General features: G+C 29.5%; 1 protein-coding gene across 1 annotated transcript; it reads right to left on the bottom strand.

Annotated features, from left to right (window-relative positions):
* Positions 1-1,251: 1,251 nt before the first annotated feature.
* LOC139871425 (uncharacterized) lies at positions 1,252-23,420 on the bottom strand. The gene is made up of 10 exons (XM_071859138.1): positions 23,355-23,420; positions 23,022-23,270; positions 22,055-22,800; positions 21,687-21,805; positions 20,883-21,062; positions 20,412-20,612; positions 19,912-20,281; positions 19,264-19,803; positions 2,345-2,536; positions 1,252-1,447 (listed from the first exon to the last, which is right to left on the bottom strand). The coding sequence occupies exons 1-10, from the start codon at positions 23,418-23,420 to the stop codon at positions 1,252-1,254; spliced, it is 2,859 nt and encodes a 952-aa protein (XP_071715239.1).
* Positions 23,421-26,073: the final 2,653 nt, after the last annotated feature.

Below are 26,073 nucleotides of genomic sequence, written 5' to 3'. Positions count from 1 at the left end.
ACTTCATATTATTTATACGAAGATTTGATTGATGAAATATTTGGAAGATTACCACCCAAATCCCTCATCCAATACAGATCTCTCTCCAAATCATGGTGTTCTCATATTACGATCTCCAATTTCATCTGAATGCACGCTCTTAGATCAGTTCAAACTCCAAAACAGGTCATTGCTAGACTACGCGTTCACTACCAAAGCAATAACCTTGTTACTGTTTCATCTAAGTTATTTCGAGAAGAAAGCTACACGGGCCTAAAATCCCACACGTTTCCTTGTAGCAAGTGCAATATTGTTGGTTCATGTAATGGAATTATATGTATATATGAGAAAACTAAAGGTATTACATTATGGAACCCTTCAATTGGACGCAAACTAACGGTTCCTAGGCATAGTATGGATGTATAAATTTTGGGTTTGTATTTGATCCTATGATGGATGATTACAAGATTGTGGGTATATCAAGAAACCCCAAACACGAGGAAGATTGGCAAAAGTCATTCATTTATTCTATGAAGATAAACTCTTGGAGTGTGATTACGTCAGCTGTTGGTCTATTTTCATATGTGATGGTTATGCCATTGCCGTGTTTTGTCAATGGAGAATTACATTGGGTCGTTGAACGATGTTGGAACATATTTGTTCCTTCTTGCTTTTGTTTCATAAAAATAGTAAAACACACCCATAATACACTCAAATATAATGAATATAAATGGGAGAACAAAAACAGCATGGACTACATTGTTAATGTTTCTCTACATTATTCAATAAAGTAATGTGGCTATATATATATATATATATATAGCCTTTACAGTAACAAACGTGGACCTACAAATAACCTAGTAGTCTTCCTAAAAATCTGGTCAACATGAACCCACTCATCTTTCACGTACAAGACCCATTTCCTATATACTAACTTCTCCTAAATAAGTGGTAACTCATACCCACTTCTCATATTTAAACATTCCCTGCATGAGAATCGGTCCTACATGCCATTTTCAATTATCTACTAAACTTAATTAATTAAAACTAAACTTATGATTATTAAGTAACAAACCAATTAATCCTAACATTCACCCCCTTAATTGGTTTGTTCTTGCTACTTGTTTCTTCCTGCTGTTATTAAATTCAATTGCTTCTCCTGTTGCTATTAACAGCTTCTTCCGCCTGCTATTTTCCTGCTGTAAATTGCTGATGCGTTTTTCCTGCTATGCACCGCTGCGTTTTCCTGCTACGCACCGTTGCAATTTCCTGCTACGCATCACTGCAAGTATAATCTGCTATGATGTGATCACATGCTTCTGCTTCTTTCTTGCTGATTCGGAAATCAAAATCAGCCCTGCCACTGCTTGCTGCAACTTCCGGCTTGTTGCTCTTGCTGCATCTTTGTTCTACTGATGCTTTCTTGCTATTCTTGATGAATAGCCCTGTATTATCTTCTTCTTGCTTGCTGATTTTTTTAGAACAAAAATATTCAGCCCTTGCTTTTCTTTTTAACTTTTGATCACCACTTGTGACCAACCTTGCTTCATACTTTTGATCACAAATTGTGACCACTTGCTTGTTGCTATTTTTCAACTTGCTTGCTTCTTTCTTGCTTCTTTCTTGCTAACTTGCTTGCTAACTTTCTTGCTGACTTTCTTGCTACTTGTTTGCTTTTTCTTTCTAACTTTTAGACCTTGCTACTAATTTCTTTCATGGGATCGAGCCTAAGCTCTTGATACCAATTGTTGGAACATATTTGTTCCTTCTTGCTTTTGTTTCATAAAAATAGTAAAACACACCCATAATACACCCAAATATAATGAATATAAATGGGAGCACAAAAACAGCATGGACTACATTGTTAATGTTTCTCTACATTATTCAATAAAGTAATGTGGCTATATATATAGCCTTTATAGTAACAAACGTGGACCTACAAATAACCTAGTAGTCTTCCTAAAAATCTGGTCAACATGAACCCACTCTTCTTTCACGTACAAGACCCATTTCCTATATACTTACTTCTCCTAAATAAGTGGTAACTCATACCCACTTCTCATATTTAAACATTCCCTGCATGAGAATCGGTCCTACATGCCATTTTCAATTATCTACCAAACTTAATTAATTAAAACTAAACTTATGATTATTAAGTGACAAACCAATTAATCCTAACATTCACCCCCTTAATTGGTTTGTTCTTGCTACTTGTTTCTTCCTGCTGTTATTAAATTCAATTGCTTCTCCTGTTGCTATTAACAGCTTCTTCCGCCTGCTATTTTCCTACTGTAAACTGCTGATGCTTTTTTCCTGCTATGCACTGCTGCATTTTCTGCTACGCACCGTTGCATTTTCCTGCTACGCATCGCTGCAAGTATAATCTGCTATGATGTGATCACATGCTTCTGCTTCTTTCTTGCTGATTCGGAAATCAAAATCAGCCCTGCCACTACTTGCTGCAACTTTCGGCTTGTTGCTCTTGCTGCATCTTTGTTCTACTGATGCTTTCTTGCTATTCTTGATGAATAGCCCTGTATTATCTTCTTCTTGCTTGCTGATTTTTTTAGAACAAAAATATTCAGCCCTTGCTTTTCTTCTTAACTTTTGATCACCACTTGTGACCAACCTTACTTCATACTTTTGATCACAAATTGTGACCACTTGCTTCTTGCTATTTTTCAACTTGCTTGCTAACTTTCTTGCTTCTTTCTTGCTAACTTGCTTGCTAACTTTCTTGCTGACTTTCTTGCTACTTGCTTGCTTCTTCTTTCTAACTTTTAGACCTTGCTACTAATTTCTTTCATGGGATCGAGCCTAAGCTCTTGATACCAATTGTTGGAACATATTTGTTCCTTCTTGCTTTTGTTTCATAAAAATAGTAAAACACACCCATAATACACCCAAATATAATGAATATAAATGGGAGAACAAAAACAGCATGGACTACATTGTTAATGTTTCTCTACATTATTCAATAAAGTAATGTGGCTATATATATAGCCTTTATAGTAACAAACGTGGACCTACAAATAACCTAGTAGTCTTCCTAAAAATCTGGTCAACATGAACCCACTCTTCTTTCACGTACAAGACCCATTTCCTATATACTAACTTCTCCTAAATAAGTGGTAACTCATACCCACTTCTCATATTTAAACATTCCCTGCATGAGAATCGGTCCTACATGCCATTTTCAATTATCTACCAAACTTAATTAATTAAAACTAAACTTATGATTATTAAGTGACAAACCAATTAATCCTAACAAACGCAAGTTAAACAATATAGGTGACGACCACTATTGTATAATGACGTTCATTTTGAGTACTAATGTTTCATGACCCGTCCTAATCCATCTAGACGAATACATTACATTTGGTTTCATTGTGAGGTACTTGACCTCTATGTGATACATTTTACAAACATTGCATTCGTTTTTAAAAGACAAACTTTCTTTAAAGTTAACAGGCATGCATACCATTTCCTAATATATCAAACTATCAATGACTTCTTATCAATCTTGATGAACTTAATGACTCGAATGCAATGTCTTTTGAAATATGCCATGAAGGACTCCAAGTAATATATTTAGAATGAGTAAATGCACAGCGGAAGATTTCTTTCAAACCTGAGAATAAACATGCTTTCAAGTGACAACCAAAAGGTTGGTGAGTTCATTAGTTTATCATAAACATTCATTTCCATCATTTTAATAGACCACAAGATTTCATATTTTAGTTTTTCATAAACATAATCTCATATCAGGCATTTCGTAAACTGCATAGAGATAAAAATTCATTCATATGGTGAACACCTGGTAACCAAACTTAACAAGATGCATATATAATATCCCCATCATTCCGGGACTCCCTTCGGACATGATAAATTCGAAGTACTAAAGCATCCGGGACTTTGGATGGGGCTTGTTGGGCCCGATAGATCTATCTTTAGGATTCGCGTCAATTAGGGTGTCTATTCCCTAATTCTTAGATTACCAGACTAAAAAGGGGCATATTCGATTTAATAATCCAGCCATAGAATGTAGTTTTAAGTACTTGTGTCTATTTCGTCAAACATTTATAAATCAGCGCATGTATTCTCAGTCCCAAAAATATATATTAAAAAAGCATTTAAAAAGGGAGTAAATGAAACTCACAATACGATATTTTGTAGTAAAAATATTCATACGACGATACTGAACAATGCAGGTTTGGCCTCGGATTCACGAACCTATATCATTTGTATATATATTAATACATATAATTGGAATCGAACAAATTTTATATATATTCAGTTATGTATTAAGTTTAATATTTATATATAATTTTATCAATACTTATAATATATTATAATGTTTATTTGATATATAATTTAATTAACGTTATGTCAATATAAATAATGTTATATTAGTTAAAACAAAATTATGTAATATTAGTATACTTATATAATAAATATATCCTTATATACATTTCTTTTGTTTGTAAACTAGTTATGATAGTAATACTAGAATAAAGATATTAGTAGTTATGATGATGATAATAATAATAATAATAATAATAATAATAATAATAATAATAATAATAATAATAATAATAATAATAATAATAATAATAAGAATAATAATAATAATAATGATGATGATGGTAATAATAATAATTTCAATAAAGATGATAATTTTGATAATAATGATAAGATAAAATGATAGTCTTTATCAAAATAATATTTTAAAGAATATTGTAAATTTTAATAACAAGTTGGTTTTAAAAAAAAAAATTATAATCATATTACTATTAATACTAATATTGATGTTAAATGATAATTCAAATACTAAATATTAATATTAATGATACTTAGTACCAAGGATAGTTTTAATGATAACCAATGGATAATTTTAGTAAAAATGACAATAATAATAATAATAATTTTTAATAATAAGAATACTTATAAAGATACATTAATGCTAATAATGATAATAATAATACTTATGACAATAGTAATAATATTACTAATAATTATAATAATAAGGATGATAATAATAATGATTATATTACTTATAAGTATGATAATAATAATTATAATGCTAACAATAATAATAATCTTAATAATAACATTAATAATAATAATCATAATCATAATAACAATAAGAACTATAATAATAATAATAATTAATAATAATAATAGAATTAAAATTATAAAAGTGTATACCTTTTGAAAGCTTTTGTAAAAAAATATTGCCCTATATCAGGATCGAACTCGAGACCTCCTTAATACCCGTAATCATGCTTAACCATTGAACCCATCATGTTTTCTGTTATAATCTGACATCCATATACCTATAACCTATTTTCTGTTATCTCCTTCTTCACCAATTCAGTCGTCCAATTAAGCATACCATAATCGAATTAATTTATTTGTTTTAAAACTCTTAATTGAAACAGAAACGATTCTTATTAAGTGTTAGAATTAATTAAAACAGAAAAAGAAAGAGAACAATTCAACCTTACAGCGTTTTTTTTTTATTAAGAAGTTGAACTCAAACCTAGATTTTGATAATGAGAACGTTTCAAACAAAGGTTGCAATACGAATTGTGATTCAAATCACTTTTAAAAACATTCTCAGTTATCGATTGTTTCATAAACTCAAAAACGAAATCGAATTTTATCAAGAACAGATTGTTGACTTTTGAAAATAGAAACTTTGACCTCAAAATTACAATTCAATATTAGAAACTGGACCTTAAAACTTTCTAGATAGTTAAATTGGAAGGTTTCTAACCTAACTGCAATTAAGGATTGTGGAATTGAACTTGAATTCGAGGTTTTGAATAAATGACTCAAGAACAGGGGAGTTAATAGGTTTTTTTCAAAGTTTAATTATTTTGACAATTTTTAAACCAGATAGAAGTGAGATATAGTTGATAATAGAGTGAACGAAGTCTTTCACAGCTTATTGTAATCGAATTATTTAATGGGTTAGTGTCGACAGAATCTAATCACAGTCACAAATGGGAATAACAGAAAGAAAAAAAAATAAAAAATAGAAAGTTGATAAGGATCTCTAACAGATTTTGGATTTATACCAGTGTTTGGAATCATTTTGCAATCAATCAGAGACATGAAAATCGCATATGAAACAGTTAGATAGTTATGTATAACAGATTAGATCTCTTTTTCTTTGATTTTAAATATAAAAATTAATTTTTATAATAATAATCCTATTAATAAATAATAATAATAATAATAATAATACATAATATTATTAATAATAATAACATAATAATAATAATGATATTAATAATAATATTAACAATTCCAATAGTAGTAATAATTATCTTAATAATAACAATGCTACTATTAATAACAATAAATAATAATATTTCTAATAATAATGATAATAATAGTATTTTTAATGATAAATATAATTATAATGATATAAATAATATTACTAATGATAAGAATAATAAATCGTATTATTAAATAATAAAAAATGATAATTTATAATAATAATAATAATAATAATGATAATGATTCTTAATTATAATGGTATTAGTAATCATAATATATCAAATTTCATATTGAGTACATTAATAACTTGATATTAGCATAAATATTAATACCTATTTTAATAATAATGAAAGTAATAATAATAATAATAATAATAATAATAATAATAATAATAATAATAATAATAATAATAATATATCAACTTTCATATTTATAGATTATTTATTGATTATCATAATATATCTAATACTGATATAATAATAATAATAATAATAATAATAATAATAATAATAATAATAATAATAATAATAATAATAATAATAATAATAATAATACTAATCATAATAATCATATTTGTAATAACAATACTATAACAATAACATTTCATATTTATAGATTACATAATTAAATTAGTATTAATACTAATAATACTATAATAGTCTGTACATAATAATTTTCATATTTGTATCATAATTTTATTAATATTGGTATTTATTTTTGATAAAAGTAATTATCACAATTATACATATATATATTGGATAATAACTTTTTATTATTTATATATTATATATTTAATATAATAATAAAGATACATAGAAATTATATATATATATATTTATATATAGCTTCATAACCTAATTATCATATGTATTATTTTAAATTTTTAATTCAAATTATTAAGGTGTACTTTATTAATTTAAAATACTATATATACTCTTATATTTATTTATTTATATATATATATATATATATGATATTACATTTTTATTTACACACAATTGTTCGTGAATCGTTGAGAACAGTCGAAGGTTAAATGAATATATGATATAGTTCAAAAATTTTAAGACTCAACATTACAGACTTTGCTTATCGTATCGAAATCACATAAGATTAAGTTTAAATTTGGTTAGAAATTTCTGGGTCGTCACATAATGTTTTCGGAATGATTCATTTGCCACAACCTAGTTGGCTAACAGTACAATTGACTGTTGTCAAAGGTTGTCTAGCTGTGATTTCTCATGAAAATCGTAATACTTGGATTTGGGTGAGACAAAAGTATAACAACGTTGAATCTTGGTCTAAAGCTTTCAATTTAACAAGTATTGAATTTGAAGAAACGAAATATGTTTCCAATGTTACTAACCATGGATTTCGTGTCAAATAATTACCACAAAGACTTTGAAGGTTATAATTCTAAAACCGGCGTACGTTCAAGACTCGGGGCGTTCTCTGATTCTTATTACGTTATTGATATGGATACATGTGCTGAAAGGTTTCTAACCTAACTGCAATTAAGGATTGTGGAATTGAACTTGAATTCGAGGTTTTGAATAAATGACTCAAGAACAGGGGAGTTAACAGGTTTTTTTCAAAGTTTAATTATTTTGACAATTTTTAAAGCAGATAGAAGTGAGATATAGTTGATAATAGAGTGAATGAAGTCTTTCACAGCTTATTGTAATCGAACTATTTAATGGGTTAGTGTCGATAGAATCTAATCACAGTCACGAATGGGAATAACAGAAAGAAATAAAAAAATAAATAAATAGAAAGTTGATAAGGATCTCTAACAGATTTTGGATTTATACCAGTGTTTGGAATCATTTTGTAATCAATCAGAGACAGGAAAATCGCATATGAAACAGTTAGATAGCTATGTATAACAGATTGGATCTCTTTTTCTTTGATTTTAAATATAAAAATTAATTTTTATAATAATAATCCTATTAATAAATAATAATAATAATAATACAGAATATTATTAATAATAATAACATAATAATAATAATGATATTAATAATAATATTAACAATTCCAATAGTAGTAATAATTATCTTAATAATAACAATGCTACTATTAATAACAATAAATAATAATGTTTCTGATAATAATGATAATAATAGTATTTTTAATGATAAATATAATTATAATGATATAAATAATATTACTAATGATAAGAATAATAATTGGTATTATTAAATAATAAAAAATGATAATTTATAATAATAATAATAATGATAATGATTCTTAATGATAATGGTATTAGTAATCATAATATATCAAATTTCATATTGAGTACATTAATAACTTGATATTAGCATAAATATTAATACCTATTTTAATAATAATGAAAGTAATAATAATAATAATAATAATATCAACTTTCATATTTATAGATTATTTATTGATTATCATAATATATCTAATACTGATATAATAATAATAATAATAATACTAATTATAATAATCATATTCGTAATAACAATACTATAACAATAACATTTCATATTTATAGATTACATATTTAAATTAGTATTAATACTAATAATACTATAATAGTCTGTACATAACAATTTTCATATTTGTATCATAATTTTATTAATATTGGTATTTATTTTTGATAAAAGTAATTATCACAATTATACATATATATTGGATAATAACTTTTTATTATTTATATATTATATATTTAATATAATAATAAAGATACATAGAAATTATATATATATTTATATATAGCTTCATAACCTAATTATCCTATGTATTATTTTAAATTTTTAATTCAAATGATTAAGGTGTACTTTATTAATTTAAAATACTATATATACTCTTATATATATATATATATATATATATATATATATATATATATATATATATATATATATATATATATATATATATATATATATATATATATATATATATATATATATATATATATATATATATATATATATATATATATATGATATTACATTTTTATTTACACACAATTGTTCGTGAATCGTTGAGAACATTCGAAGGTCAAATGAATATATGATATAGTTCAAAAATTTTAAGACTCAACATTACAGACTTTGCTTATCATGTCGAAATCACATAAGATTAAGTTTAAATTTGGTTGGAAATTTCTGGGTCGTCACAGTACCTACCCGTTAAAGAAATTTCGTCCCGAAATTTGTTCGAGATCGTCATAGCTAATAATAAGAATGTTTTCCTGACGAATATGAGCTGACAAATAGAGTTTTATTGCTGTTGAGTAATATGGATAATATAATTCGATTACTCGTAGCGTTTGAGTGAAGCTATCACAAATGAGTGAATTGAAGAAATAAAGTTTCTTCTTAACTTTTGACGTTGTCTTGGTTAAATTCCGGAATTTGAGGGATTTGAAAAAAATCTTCGAAATTAATAAGATCTTATTCTTCGGGAATTAAGGAAATTAAGATCTCTTTAATTAAATGCGGTTATCTGTCATGATTGCTCTGTCAGATGTTTCCATTATAAATTTACCTCTTCCGTTTTATTATTCTCATCATTCTTATACTTTCTTCCTTAGTTCATATTTTCAAGAATTTGTGAAAATGCTTAATCCAGTTCAGATCATTGTTCTTATTCTGACTATTGCAACAATCATTCTCATCTTCCAACTTCCACCTGAGGAATCTGTTTTCTTCCACTTAGCCCTTGGGGTTATAGTGTTTTTAATTCTCTCGTGTCTTTATGTTGCGATAAACATTGACATACACGGTTTGTAATTTATGTGTTGTTATCAGACTTTATATTCTCCCTTATATTTCGGAGTCCCTGCTTCCGTTTTCTGTAATCATTGTCATTCTCAGTTAATGCTCTCTCCTATTTGCTGCGATTTATACCCCCTTTCTATTTCGGAGCTTCATGCTTTTGTTTTATTTTCGCAAGTAATGGTCCAGAATTCGTAGGTATGGAGTTTCGAATAATCCTAATGTTCTAAGTAGAAAGAATCGTAGTAGCACGATCTTGATTGGTTAAATTACCAGATTTCAAGAGAAAAAATAGAACTATCAAGAAATTATGTTCTTTATATGTTTAGAGATGAGGTAGAATGTAAGAGTCATGTAACATGGTACATGATGACATTATAATATGTGTATCATCACGTCCCATTAGAAACTCAGCATGACTTACTGTAATATAATCACGTTGATCAAGTGTCATTATATTATACTAACTCATGCTTCAGTTCCCAACACTACTTTAAAAACATTCATATTTTAAACTCGAAGGTTTTAGAATTTAGAAACTAAAAATAGTTTCTTTTATGATGTAAGACAGATAGCGCGAAGAGATAATTAATATCATATAAGAATATTTATGAAGATATATTCAGAAATATTGAGGATATTTACAATGAAAGATACGATGACTTCTTAGAATTTCTAATATCAATGGATAATGAAGAAGATTTATCCGTAAAGATTTAGAGTCAGAAGTAAGGTATTGTTTAATGACTTCAGCATATACTGAATCATTTGGATTCTTTAAAGGCAGGTTTAGTCCTTGTGATTTGTCTACAGCCTCCTTTATAGTTTCGCATAATCCGCTTTTCGGTACTAAATTTTCTATTGAGTGTTTCCAACACTCCATTCTTCATCATCATACTTTTGACTGTTAAAGTCATCAACAGTTTTCGCTGCTTTATCAGCTTTCTCAAAATTCAAAGAATTGATTCGTAGACTAGAGTGCTTTTCAGAATTTCAGAATGGGAGATCATAATTTCAAGAGATAAATGTTATATGTATACATATAACTATTGGTGTAGAAACGCTGCGAGATTCAATATAATGATTGCTAATTCTCAGTAATTGGTATGACAATTCTCGTTACCAGATGCGGATGAGTATATGATAGGGTTTTAATGAACAAATATAACGGTTTTTTCGGAGACACTTTAAGCCAATGAGTGATGAAGTTGCTGATACGTCTGCTATAATAAGGTGGAATGTAAAAGGTTCTCCGGTAACGATAAAAGGGCAACTGTATTTATCAAGGTTATACTTAGGTTAATTCAAATGAAGAGTCGAAGTTGACTTGCTGGAGTTGTGACAAAATTGGCTACTTTGGAAGGGATTGCAAAGTTATTTTCGGTAATAATAACGCCAAAGAAGCTAGCACAGATACGTGTTAAACGTTTACTCAGGTTCCGAGTGTTTTCAGGAGCATAACTATATGCATCAATCTTTTCTTCCATAGATGAAGTGTGGTTGGTTCATCCCCTCGATTGAGGTGTTTTCAAGGATCGTGAAAGGTTTAAACACAGATTGTAATTGTCAAGATACAAATGAGGTTTAAGATGAAATCAAGTGGCAAACTTGAAAAATTGTTTAGTTTCATATGTTATAATCAATATTTTAATTCATTTTAATTATCCAATGTTGGTAGTCTACGGTTAACAGTCCATAGTTAGTAATTCAATAATTCATATATGGTTTAATATATAATATTCGAATTAATTAATACGCGTCGTGACCCATTATATACATGTCTCAGACTCGATCACAACTCAAAATATATATATTATTTTAGAATCAACCTCAACCCTGTATAGCTAACTCAAGCATTACTGCCTATAGAGTGTCTATGGTTATTTCAAATAATATAAATAGATGTGTCGATATGATATGTCAAAACCTTGTATACGTGTCCCGATATTTAAAATGCATAAATAACAGTATTTAAATGACGATAAATAAAGTGCGTAAAATAAATAACAGAAATTTAATGACAATAAATAAAATTGCGAGAATTACGATAAATAAATTGTGATAAATAAAATGTAATAATCAGTTAGCTAGGAACAGTTAGCTAGGATTTTGTTAGCGTGGATTCTTACCAAAATTTCTCATAGTTAACTTGTTTGTTTCTAACAAATTTTATTTTTGTCCAATATTTTCTTCATTATGCCACTTGTTGGATTCTAATAAGTCAAAATCCAAATATGAAATTGAATGAAAATAGTTATTCTGTGGTGAACGGATTTGTATATCTGTGGATGTGAGTAGGATAGTAGATGACTGTTGAATCAGATTCGAAGAATGTACAATGTAACTTATTAATGTGAAATCTAAATATTCCTAGGGTAGTACCTACCCGTTAAAATATTTTCACCATTAACAGTTCGTACAAAAGAATTTTAATTACAATCTTTATGAAAATATATTTACATATATATTTTCTTCAGATGTAATCATGGATTTAATGAGTTAATATGATATTAAACTCATCTGATTTATGGATAGAACTAGAGTACATAATCTCTAAAACATTAGAGATTACATAATCGCCATGAAGGACAAAGATAATTGATGTAAAACTATACGTAGAATGATGATTATACTCGAGGTACAGAATGAGGTGTTGAGGCATGGATTATTGATGGTACTGGTGCTGTTACTGATGGTACTGTCGGTGCCGGTGATGTTGCTGAAGCTGGTAAATTTTGCATCATATTCTCCAAATTGATTATTCGAGAGTGAAGTTCGTTGACTTCTTCTATTATTCCGGGATGATTGTCGGTTGGAACAAGCGGATTAATAAGGTTTTAAATTGTAGATATTGTGTAATCGTTGCGAGTTATCCGGGAAATGAGCGTGAAAATGGTGTTTCGAACTGGTTCGCCGGTAGTGCTTCAGGTTCTTTGCCAAGAGAGCAATTTGGTTGGTGGAAAGGATCGCCTTCTTCTCGTCTCCATCGGTTAAGTCGACTACGAACCCATCCCCAATTCATCCAGAATTGAAGATAACTAATTGGTTGATCTATTTCATTTACGCTACTTTCAGAGCTTAGGTGAATATCCATGTCGGAATAGCTGTCGGAATAACTATCGAAATAGCTATCGGAATCTGAGGGACTCGAACTGGTTGAGGGATTCATCTCGTATGATCAGATGAAGGATTTTCGGTAAGAAAATAGACTATAGGATGTAGATTAGTACCCTGCAATACATAATTTACATATGCATATATAATACTAAAATCTCATAAGTTACGGAGGAATCTACGGAAACTGTCAGGCAAAGGTAACAATAACAGATAAGCTAAGATATGAATTTATCTATATACTGTCTATGCAATAGAGGCAGTAAGACGTGTCTAGACTTTAAGGATGATAAGCAAATAATTTTCAACACGAAATGATAAGCAAAACTTTTGACATGCAGACACGGTCGAAGTCCAGACTCACTAATGCATCTAAACAACTATCAGTTAGACACACTAATGCAAGACCTGATTCACTAAGACCACCACTCTGATACCAACTTTCATGACCCGTCCTAATCCATCTGGACGAATACATTACATTTGGTTTCATCGCGAGGTACTTGACCTCTATATGATACATTTTACAAACATTGCATTAGTTTTTAAAAGACAAACTTTCTTTAAAGTTAACAGGCATGCATACCATTTCCTAATATATCAAACTATCAATGACTTCTTATCAATCTTGATGAACTTAATGACTCGAATGCAACGTCTTTTGAAATATGCCATGAAGGACTCCAAGTAATATATTTAGAATGAGCAAATGCACAGTGGAAGATTTCTTTTAAACCTGAGAATAAACATGCTTTCAAGTGTCAACCAAAAGGTTGGTGAGTTCATTAGTTTATCATAAACATTCATTTCCATCATTTTAATAGACCACAAGATTTCATATTTCAGTTTTTCATAAACATAATCTCATATCATGCATTTCACAAACTGCATAGAGATAAAAATTCATTCATATGGTGAACACCTGGTAACCGACCTTAACAAGATGCATATAGAATATCCCCATCATTCCGGGACTCCCTTCGGACATGATAAATTCGAAGTACTAAAGCATCCGGTACTTTGGATGGGGCTTGTTGGGCCCGATAGATCTATCTTTAGGATTCGCGTCAATTAGGGTGTCTGTTCCCTAATTATTAGATTACCAGACTAAAAAGGGGCATATTCGGTTTAATAATCTAGCCATAGAATGTAGTTTTAAGTACTTGTGTTTATTTCGTCAAACATTTATAAATCAGCGCATGTATTCTCAGTCCCAAAAATATATATTGCAAAAGCATTTAAAAAGGGAGCAAATGAAACTCACAATACGATATTTTGTAGTAAAAATATTCATACGACGATACTGAACAATGCAGGTTTGGCCTCGGATTCACGAACCTATATCATTTATATATATATTAATACATATAATCGGAATCGAACAAATTTTATATATATTCAGTTATGTATTAAGTTTAATATTTATATATAATTTTATCAATACTTATAATATATTATAATGTTTATTTGATATATAATTTAATTAACGTTATGTCAATATAAATAATGTTATATTAGTTAAAACATAATTATGTAATATTAGTATACTTATATAATAAATATATCCTTATATACATTTCTTTTGTTTGTAAACTAGTTATGATAGTAATACTAGAATAAAGATATTAGTAGTTATGATGATGATGATAATAATAATAATAATAATAATAATAATAATAATAATAATAATAATAATAATAATAATAATAATAATAATAATAATAATAATAATAATAATAATAATAATAATAATAATAATAATAATAATAATAATAATAATAATAATAATAGTAATAATAATAATTTCAATAAAGATGATAATTTTGATAATAATGATAAGATAAAATGATAGTCTTTATCAAAATAATATTTTTAAGAATATTGTAAATTTTAATAACAAGTTGGTTTAAAAAAAAATTATAATCATATTACTAATAATACTAATATTGATGTTAAATGATAATTCAAATACCAAATATTAATAATAATGATACTTTGTACCAAGGATAGTTTTAATGATAACCAATGGATAATTTTAGTAAAAATGACAATAATAATAATAATTTTTAATAATAACAATACTTATAAAGATACATTAATGCTAATAATGTTAATAATAATACTTATGACAATATTAATAATATTACTAATAATTATAATAATAAGGATGATAATAATAATGATTATATTACTTATAAGTATGATAATAATAATTATAATGCTAACAATAATAATAATCTTAATAATAACATTAATAATAATAATAATCATAATCATAATAACAATAAGAACTATAATAATAATAATAATTAATAATAATAATAGAATTAAAATTATAAAAGTGTATACCTTTTGAAAGCTTTTGTAAAAAAATATTGCCCTATATCAGGATCGAACCCGAGACCTCCTTAATACCCGTAATCATGCTTAACCATTGAACCCATCATGTTTTCTGTTATAATCTGACATCCATATACCTATAACCTATTTTCTGTTATCTCCTTCTTCACCAATTCAGTCGTCCAATTAAGCATACCATAATCGAATTAATTTGTTTGTTTTAAAACTCTTAATTGAAACAGAAACGATTCTTATTAAGTGTTAGAATTAATTAAAACAGAAAAAGAAAGAGAACAATTCAACCTTACAGCGTTTTTTTTTTATTAAGAAGTTGAACTCAAACCTAGATTTTGATAATGAGAACGTTTCAGACAAAGGTTACAATATGAATTGTGTTTCAAATCACTTTTAAAAACTTTCTCAGTTATCAATTGTTTCATAAACTCAAAAATGAAATCGAATTGTATCAAGAACAGATTGTTGACTTTTGAAAATAGAAACTTTGACCTCAAAATTACAATTCAATATTAGAAACTGGACCTTAAAACTTTCCAGATAGTTAAATTGGAAGGTTTCTAACCTAACTGCAATTAAGGATTGTGGAATTGAACTTGAATTCGAGGTTTTGAATAAATGACTCAAGAACAGGGGAGTTAATAGGTTTTTTTCAAAGTTTAATTATTTTGACAATTTTTAAACCAGATAGAAGTGAGATATAGTTGATAATCGAGTGAATGAAGTCTTTCACAGCTTATTGTAATCGAATTATTTAATGGGTTAGTGTCGACAGAATCTAATCACAGTCACGAATGGGAATAACAGAAAGAAAAAAAATAAAAAATAGAAAGTTGATAAGGATCTCTAACAGATTTTGGATTTATACCAGTGTTTGGAATCATTTTGCAATCAATCAGAGACATGAAAATCGCATATGAAACAGTTAGATAGTTATGTATAACAGATTAGATCTCTTTTTCTTTGATTTTAAATATAAAAATTAATTTTTATAATAATAATCCTATTAATAAATAATAATAATAATAATACATAATATTATTAATAATAATAACATAATAATAATAATGATATTAATAATAATATTAACAATTCCAATAGTAGTAATAATTATCTTAATAATAACAATGCTACTATTAATAACAATAAATAATAATATTTCTAATAATAATGATAATAATAGTATTTTTAATGATAAAGATAATTATAATGATATAAATAATATTACTAATGATACGAATAATAAATCGTATTATTAAATAATAAAAAATGATAATTTATAATAATAATAATAATAATGATAATGATTCTTAATTATAATGGTATTAGTAATCATAATATATCAAATTTCATATTGAGTACATTAATAACTTGATATTAGCATAAATATTAATACCTATTTTAATAATAATGAAAGTAATAATAATAATATATCAACTTTCATATTTATAGATTATTTATTGATTATCATAATATATCTAATACTGATATAATAATAATAATAATAATAATACTAATTATAATAATTATATTTGTAATAACAATACTATAACAATAACATTTCATATTTATAGATTACATAATTAAATTAGTATTAATACTAATAATACTATAATAGTCTGTACATAATAATTTTCATATTTGTATCATAATTTTATTAATATTGGTATTTATTTTTGATAAAAGTAATTATCACAATTATACATATATATATTGGATAATAACTTTTTATTATTTATATATTATATATTTAATATAATAATAAAGATACATAGAAATTATATATATATATATTTATATATAGCTTCATAACCTAATTATCATATGTATTATTTTAAATTTTTAATTCAAATGATTAAGGTGTACTTTATTAATTTAAAATACTATATATACTCTTATATTTATTTATTTATTTATATATATATATGATATTACATTTTTATTTACACACAATTGTTCGTGAATCGTTGAGAACAGTCGAAGGTTAAATGAATATATGATATAGTTCAAAAATTTTAAGACTCAACATTACAGACTTTGCTTATCGTATCGAAATCACATAAGATTAAGTTTAAATTTGGTTAGAAATTTCTGGGTCGTCACATAATGTTTTCGGAATGATTCGTTTGCCACAACCTAGTTGGCTAACAGTACAATTGACTGTTGTCAAAGGTTGTCTAGCTGTGATTTCTCATGAAAATCGTAATACTTGGATTTGGGTTATACAAAAGTATAACAACGTTGAATCTTGGTCTAAAGCTTTCAATTTAACAAGTATTGAATTTGAAGAAACGAAATATGTTTCCAACGTTACTAACCATGGATTTCGTGTCAAATAATTACCACAAAGACTTTGAAGGTTATAATTCTAAAACCGGCGTACGTTCAAGACTTGGGGCGTTCTCTGATTCTTATTACGTTATTGATATGGATACATGTGCTGAAAGCCTTGAATTATTAGATAAGGAGATTGCATAATGTACTACAGTTCTGACGAGAAAGGTTAATTAAGTTGAAAGATTGTTTAAATACGATCTCATTTATTCGTATATCATTATACTATCATAGATTGATAATAGATTAGAAAACGCTTTTCTATCTCATTGTTCTTTTACACATTTTGTGCTTTTCCAAACATTAGATACATGTAATTGTTAAACTGCCTGCGATGGGACCACTCTATATCCAATTTAAATATAGAAATTTGAGTATCATTATTCTATTTAAGTATTTAGTTTTGTTGTCCAATAACTTATTAAAGGATGTCATCCATCCATATATTGCAAATTGAATACTACTCTAGTTGCAAATATATGAATTGTAAAATTCTTTCCTAAAAACTTGCTCCTATTTTCTTTCAATATATATGATATTTTGACCAATTGTACATAAATTGACATCTCAATATAATCATCATCATTTGTATCATCAAAAGAAATAGTCAATCCCTGTAACTTGCCAACAATGGGTACATATAATCAAACAATCAAGTAATTCTATACCTTCAACCAGTATATCTACTTTATAAAAGAATAACACATAATCTCTAATCTTGCACATACACTAAAGATGTTAAAACCAAACCTTTAACTAATCCATTTGATAAGAGGCAAAAACCCCACTCCACCACCACTAGTTCTACTATCGTTGCCACAAATACCTTGAGTTTATTTCTTTCCTTATTTTTTTCCTAAAAAAACATAATTTAAATAATCTAATATAGTTACATATTGATACACACCGGTACGTGAATCTTTGACTATATTAAATGACTATTTGAATAATACTTCAACCATAGACCATAACTACAATGATAACAAATAAGTAGCATGAACAACACCCACGTCTTTGCAGAACATATCACGAAAAATAACAAAAAAATAAATAAATTGTCGACAAGGTGATATCATGAACATGTGACAATCTGATGAAGACGAAATGCAACCATGAAACCACAAAAATCTCAAAACCAGTCGTACGATCAACCAAACACTTAGACACAAAAAGTGACAAACACCCAACACCAAATACATTAACGTCTTATGTTAGCCGAGAAATCAGATGCCACTACAAAGACACCCACTCCACCCAAGATCTCAAGAGGTTGAACCTTAAGGGTAAAAAAACCATGAGATGTGAGATAATTAAGAATCACAACGTGATATTGTGTATTACATTAAACCACTTATATAGAATACAAGAGAAACACACTAGCTAGAGATATACACAATCTACAATAAAAATAAAAGATACATAAAATATTTTCTAAATATGCCATTACCCCCCAAGCGCAGAGGGGGGAGAGCCAACTCGAAGCTTGGACCGAAACTCTTCAAACAATGGACGAGGAAGACTCTTAGTAAATATATCAGCTAGTTGCAAATTATTGGATACATATTTGGTATGAAGCTTCCCGGACAATACTAACTCACGAACAAAATGGTAATCAATGTCGATGTGCTTTGCACGCTTATGAGAAAACGGATTCCGACTCAAAAAGATAGCACTGCAATTATCACATAATAAAGTGGGATGGCCATAGGGCAAGACATGCAGTTCTCGAAGAAGATGAGTAAGCCATAGAATCTCAGCAGCAGTATTGGCCATAGCCCGATATTTTGACTCACAACTGGAGCGGGCAACAGTAGGTTGCTTCTTCGCACTCCAGGAAACAAGATTACCACCTAAAAAAATAGAGTAACCATAGGTGGATCGACGAGTCTCAATGCAACGAGCCCAATCCGCATCAGAATAACCCAAAACATTAGGAGATGAAGCATGAAGAAACGATAAACCATACGACAAAGTTCCTTTAACGTATCTTAAAATTCATTTAACAGCCTGAAAATGATCCATAGTAGGAGCATGAAGAAACTGACTCACCTGATTCACAGCATAAGATAGATCCGGACGAGTTATGGTGAGATACTGAAGTGCTCCAACTAAAGAACGGTATTGAGTTGGATCATGAAAAGGTTTTCCTTGTGAAGACAAATAATTTGATGTGGATAATGACGTAGCAGCAGGCTTCGCGTCCAAAAGACGAGCACGTGTAAGAATATCATAGGCATACTTAGATTGGCTTAAAAAGATGCCCGAATTGTGATAGGAAACCTCAAGACCGAGAAAATAACTAAGTTTTCCAAGATCAGTTATAAGAAACTCCTTATTCAGGAGAGAAATAAACTGACGAACCATAGCAGAATTGTTCCCAGTAAGAATAATGTCGTCAACATATACCAAAAGATAAAGAATATCAGACGCCTTCTTAAAAACAACATAAGGAGGTGTCAGCTCGACTACAAGAAAAACCAAGGCTAACAAGAAATGAGCTTAAGCGTTGGAACCAGGCCCGAGGGGCTTGTTTCAAACCGTATAATGCCTTTTTTAATCGACAAACATGATTTGGAAAGTGTGAATCCAAAAAACCTGGAGGCTTCTCCATATAAACAATTTCAGATAAATTGCCATTGAGAAAAGCATTTTTAACGTCGAGTTGATGAAGTGGCCATTTGTTCAACACAGCTAAAGAAAGAATAACTCGAACAATGGAAGCTTTAACTACATGACTTAAGGTAGCCGAATAATCAATACCCGGAACTTGAGTGAACCCCTGAGCAACTACTCGTGCTTTATATTTGTCAATAGACCCGTCAGCCAAATATTTGGTTCGAAAAACCCACTTGGAACCAACAATATTGGAGTGCAATGGTCGCGGTACTAAGTCTTAAGTAGTGTTTAAAGTTAAAGCTTTCATTTCATCAAACATAGCATCAAACCACTTTGGATCCTTAGCAGCAGATTTAAATCCTTTTGGCTCTTTTGAAGTGAAGAGAGCGTGATGTAAAGAAGAGGACCGAAGATGAGAGAGATCTGCAAAATGTTTTGGCTTAAAAATACCATGTTTAGCTCGAGTTTGCATAGGATGTGTAGACAAAGTGGCGACATGAGTAGGTGCAGTTGACGAGTTAGAGACCGATGGTTCAGAGGAAGTTTTGGTGGATGAGTCCATTCCTGTAGAGGACTTAGGTTCAGCCGAAGATGCTGTAGGAATAGTAGGTGATGGTACCGAAATAGTGGCTGAAGAATGCTCACATAAATCACAAGGAGGACTTGCACTTGGTCAGACGGGAGGCGAGGGTAATGATGTTGACGAAGACACCAGTAAAGGGTAATCATCACAGTAGGTTGATAGAATATGAGTAGCAGTTGATGATTGACCTTTAAATGGAAAAACGGATTCGTCAAACTGTGCATGGCGAGTTGTATAAATTCAATGAGTAGATAAGTCAAGACATTGATAACCCTTGTAACGAGTACTATAATGGATAAATACACAAGGCGCACTTCGAGGAGCAAGCTTATGAGAAGAATAATCCCGAAGATATGAGAAAACACAGCATCCAAAAACACTAAAATTAGCATAATTTGGTTTGGTAAAGAATAACAGCTCATAGGACGATTGAAAGCCAAGAACCTTTGTAGGTAAACGATTAATAATATAAACCGCGGAGCTAAAAGCGTGAGTCCAATAAGAAGCTGGCATATGAGCGTTAAACACAAGAGCCAAACCAGTTTCAGTGACATGTTGATGTTTTCTTTCAGCTCACCCATTTTGTTGAGGCGTATGCGGGCAAGAGAGCCGATGATGAGTGCCATTTTTTAGCAACATATCACGAACTATGTGGTTCGTGAATTCAATACCATCACCTGATTGAAAGGTCTTTATTTTGCATGAAAACTGTGTTTGAACTAATGCAATAAAGGCTGCAAATACACTAACAAACTCAGATTTAGCCGTTAATGGATAAAACCATGTGAACCTAGAGTGATCATCAACAAAAATAACATAATATCGATAACCATCAATAGAAACAACAGGAGAAGGTCCCCATAAATCACAATGCGCCAAATCCAAAATATGTAAAGAATGTTTTTTATTAATATCGAAAGATAATCATTTGCTCTTTGCTAATTGGCAAGAAGAGCATAAACTAGGATTCGGTAAAACATAAGTAATAAATAAAGAACCATGTTTATGTAAAATTGAAATAACATCATGAGAAACATGCCCTAATCGATTGTGCCATAAATCAAAAGAAGCATGTAAACGTTTAGATGAGAGCTTTGCCAAAAACGCATGTTGACTTCGCTCTAAAACATATAATCCATTTCTACGCCTTCCGGTGGCGAGAGTTTCCTTGGTTCGGTGGTTCTGAATAAAAAACATAGGATCAGAAAATAACACATCAACCGGATTATCACTTGTTAACTTACTGACTGAAAGCAAATTCTTTTTAATCTTTGGAACCACTAAAACAACAAGTAAAGAAATATTAGGAGATAAGGTCACCTTGCCAATGTGAGATACATAAGAGTTATCCCCATTGGCAAAGAAAACTGAATCGTTACCAGTGTAAGGAGTGGCGATGTCAAGTTGAGTAGCATGAGAAGTCATGTGATCCGATGCACCTGTATCAACAAACCAATCCGGAGTAGTATTGCATTGAGCCTGAAAAGCCGCAGCAAGATTAGCATCAATAGTTGGTGTAGAAGAAGATGAACGAGCAACATTATGAAGATCAGGGCATGAAGTTGCATAGTGACCATTCTGCCTACACCATTGACACTGAGGTGTGCGCTGATGATAATTACCACGACCACGACCTCGAGAATAAGAGCCCCGAGAAGAAAAGCCTCGGTTATTTGATGTGACACGGCCACGAGAAGAGGTGGCTGAAGTCGTGGTGTTAAAAGCAACCGGAGCAGCAGCAGGTGTATCCATAACTGACTGAAGAAACATCTCATGACTTTCTGCCTGAGATACCAAGTCACAAAATCGAGGTCTAGAAGTGGTAAGTCGTTGTGTTGTGGAAAAAGTTTCGAATGATGGACCAAGACCACACAAAAAACAATGTGTTTTGTCATCATCAGAGAGATTTTGACCGATAGCTTGAAATTGATCACAGATGTTTTTAAACTTCTTAGAAAATTCAGGAACATATGAAGAACCCTTCTTGAGAGTTCGAAGAGAATCACGCAGAATATGATTGCGTCCCTCGAATCATGGCGATATGTGGATTCAAGAGCAAGCCACACATCACGAGAGGTAGAGTGACTGAGGGTCTCAGCTATAGCCTCTTCAGACAATGATGATTGAATGAGAATTAAGGCACGTTGATCGCCAGCAACCCATGAGGCATAATCAGGATTAGGAGATGTGATGGTACCTTCGCTTATGGTGGGTGGAGGTTTCGGCTTTGTGCCATCTACATAACCTGTAAGTTGCTAATAAGCAAGCAAAGGATTCATCTGTTTTTGCCAAAGAAGGTAATTTGTGGAGTTAATTTTGATGGTTAACATGTGGAGAACAGTGGACAGAGGGAGCAGAGAATCATTGGTGGTGGTGGTATCATTGGAGCTTGAATCGCCAGCCATGGAAGGACAAATAAGGTCGACGACCAGGAAAGAAAAAAAAAGAAAAAAGAAAATTAGGTTAGGCTGATACCATGAGATAATTAAGAATAACAACGTGATTTTGTGTATTACATTAAACCACTTATATAGAATACAAGAGAAACAAACTAGCTAGAGATATACACAATCTACAATAAAATAAAAGATACATAAAATATTTTCTAAATATGTCGTTAGGATGTAAGAGCACTATGAGATAAGGTGGGCTTAATGTTGGGAGTCTCAAGGCTTTAAACTTAGCATTAATTTATAAATGGAGGTGGCGGTACTTGACGAAGCCGAAGGATATGTGGGTTACGATTGTCAAATCCATTCATGGTAACATTTTTGAATGTACTACAGCATCCAGTCCTAGTGTATGCTCTAACATTGTTTCAACTTGTTCAAAGTGCATATCTGATGGTAACTGTAACACCCTGATTAATGGCCTAGATGAAAAGAGTAAATAATATTAGTTTTGTTATATGATATTTAAATTATGGATAAATAACAACGGCTAAATATAAAGTGAAATAATAAATTATGAGTGGAGTATTTATTAAGTGGACAAATGAATACTTTTTATGACGATGGTCATAGAAAATATTTGTTTGGTTGAATTGGACTTCGTTAGGACTGCCTAATGAATGCGTCATATTTAAATCACGGATAAAAAGCTAAATAATGTAAGTGTACTAGTAGTGTAAATCATTTCTTTGATAATAAAAAAAATTAGAAAGTTACGCTAGTCCCTTGGTTCCATTATCTCATTCATTTCATTTCTTAAGTATTATTATTATTATAACCAATTAAATATGAGATGGTTTAATATGAGATGGTTGAGGTACTCATGGGTTTTAAATCGTTTTATGCATTTTGCCACTTGAGATATAGACCAGCGCACCCTTTAGCCTTTGTTCTTTCCTTATTCATATTTAACTGATCATCATATACATACATATGTATCTACAAACGCAACCACACTTGTAATTTATGGTGTCTAAATATATATCAAAGAAAGAAATATTCTGTGATTTAGGAAGCCAAAATAAGGTATGACTTACATGATCTCTGTTAATTAAATTATTTTATAGATTTGGATAACTAATAAGGTAGTGATCAGACCTTTTGGTTTGATGTTTATATGTTGAACTTGACTATGGTTATAACTTATAGATGTTATAAGTATGATTGTAGTATGCTTGATTTATGTTAAAACATGTATAATTTATGTGGAGTTAAACATTAGTTTTGAGGGTTTTGTAACTATTAGGGCAAATGATTCAATCTAGTTATTTGTTATCTTTTTAGTAAATTGATGATTGTTGATGACTACACATGTTTTGTATATGATATCTGCATGATTGGTATAGTTAAAATATGGTTGATTTGTATGAATTAAAAGTATAGTTTTTACAAGTTTTACTACAAATAGGGTAGTGATCAAATCTAGCTATATGTTGTAGATTTGATGAAATTGATGTGTTATAAGTGTTATAATGGTTAGATGATGGTAATATGAAGCTAATAACTTCATTAAAATATTAATTAGTTATCACCACTCATTGTTAATATGACGTGTGACTTAATGACAAGATGATTATGATTTGTTGTATTAAAATGATGTTTCAATGTTAAAAGAAGTATATATGCGCTTACATGTTAGTCAAAATGTGGTTTTATGTTATACAGAAAGAAGAGAATTTGGTTAAGAATGAGATTAGGTAAATATTAACTTATGATGTTAATGATTTGTAGTAAAAAGATTATTTTTTGAGACTTTTATAAGTTTTGGTACAAAATAGGAGTAATTGATGGATTGTATGATTAAATTGTTTATCGCTATACACTATATATGTTATTTATATGTTATATGCATGACTGGTGTGATGGATATTTCTTGAAATAGTGATTTTGGGGTTTATGTCAAAAAGTGCGTTAAATGAGTTTTGGCATAAATCTTGCGTGAAAAGTGTTTTTAATACTTTTTGATGCTAAAAATATGTTCTGTAAATTTCGTGTATAATCCATTCGAGCAAAATAGTGTTTTTGATTCAGTATATATATTTGAGATATGATTACTGACTTGGATTGTATTATTCTCAGGTGATAAGAGTAAGCAAAAGACTCAGTAATATTAGATCACTGAGTACTTGTGGATATCGGTGAGTGGAACTATCCTTTCGGATATTAGTATAGAGTAGCTAGTTGTGCTACTGTTGCCCTGACTGCCCGATTAGATTTCCATGATAGTATATTATTGATATATTGTGTTGATTATATGATTGTATGTGCACCAGTTGATTCGATCTTGATTTGTGAGGTCGGATGCTGGGAGTCAGTCTTGATTTGTGAGGTTGGACTCATGAGGTCAACCTTGATTTGTTAGGTTGTGTTCGAGTGTTAATATCTGTGTAGTATAGATTTGAATGATGCATGCGTTGCGTCTGGATTTCTATGCGAAGGAGTTAGTAACAGGAACTATCGGTAGACTCTAGCCCGATCAGCTAGGGTTACAGGTCAGGCCTGGTCGCCGGTCCTCTGGGATAACAAAGTTATTTGTTGTTAGTTGTGACCCACAGTTGTATGATTTGATATTGTATGCTAATACTGTTATGATAGTTTCATTCACTTA

Source organism: Rutidosis leptorrhynchoides, chromosome 10 (assembly GCF_046630445.1).
Source record: "Rutidosis leptorrhynchoides isolate AG116_Rl617_1_P2 chromosome 10, CSIRO_AGI_Rlap_v1, whole genome shotgun sequence".
In the NCBI taxonomy this organism is placed as follows: Eukaryota; Viridiplantae; Streptophyta; class Magnoliopsida; order Asterales; family Asteraceae; genus Rutidosis; species Rutidosis leptorrhynchoides.
The sequence above is the reverse complement of the archived record's forward strand: the minus strand, read 5'-3'. Positions and strand labels throughout refer to the sequence as shown.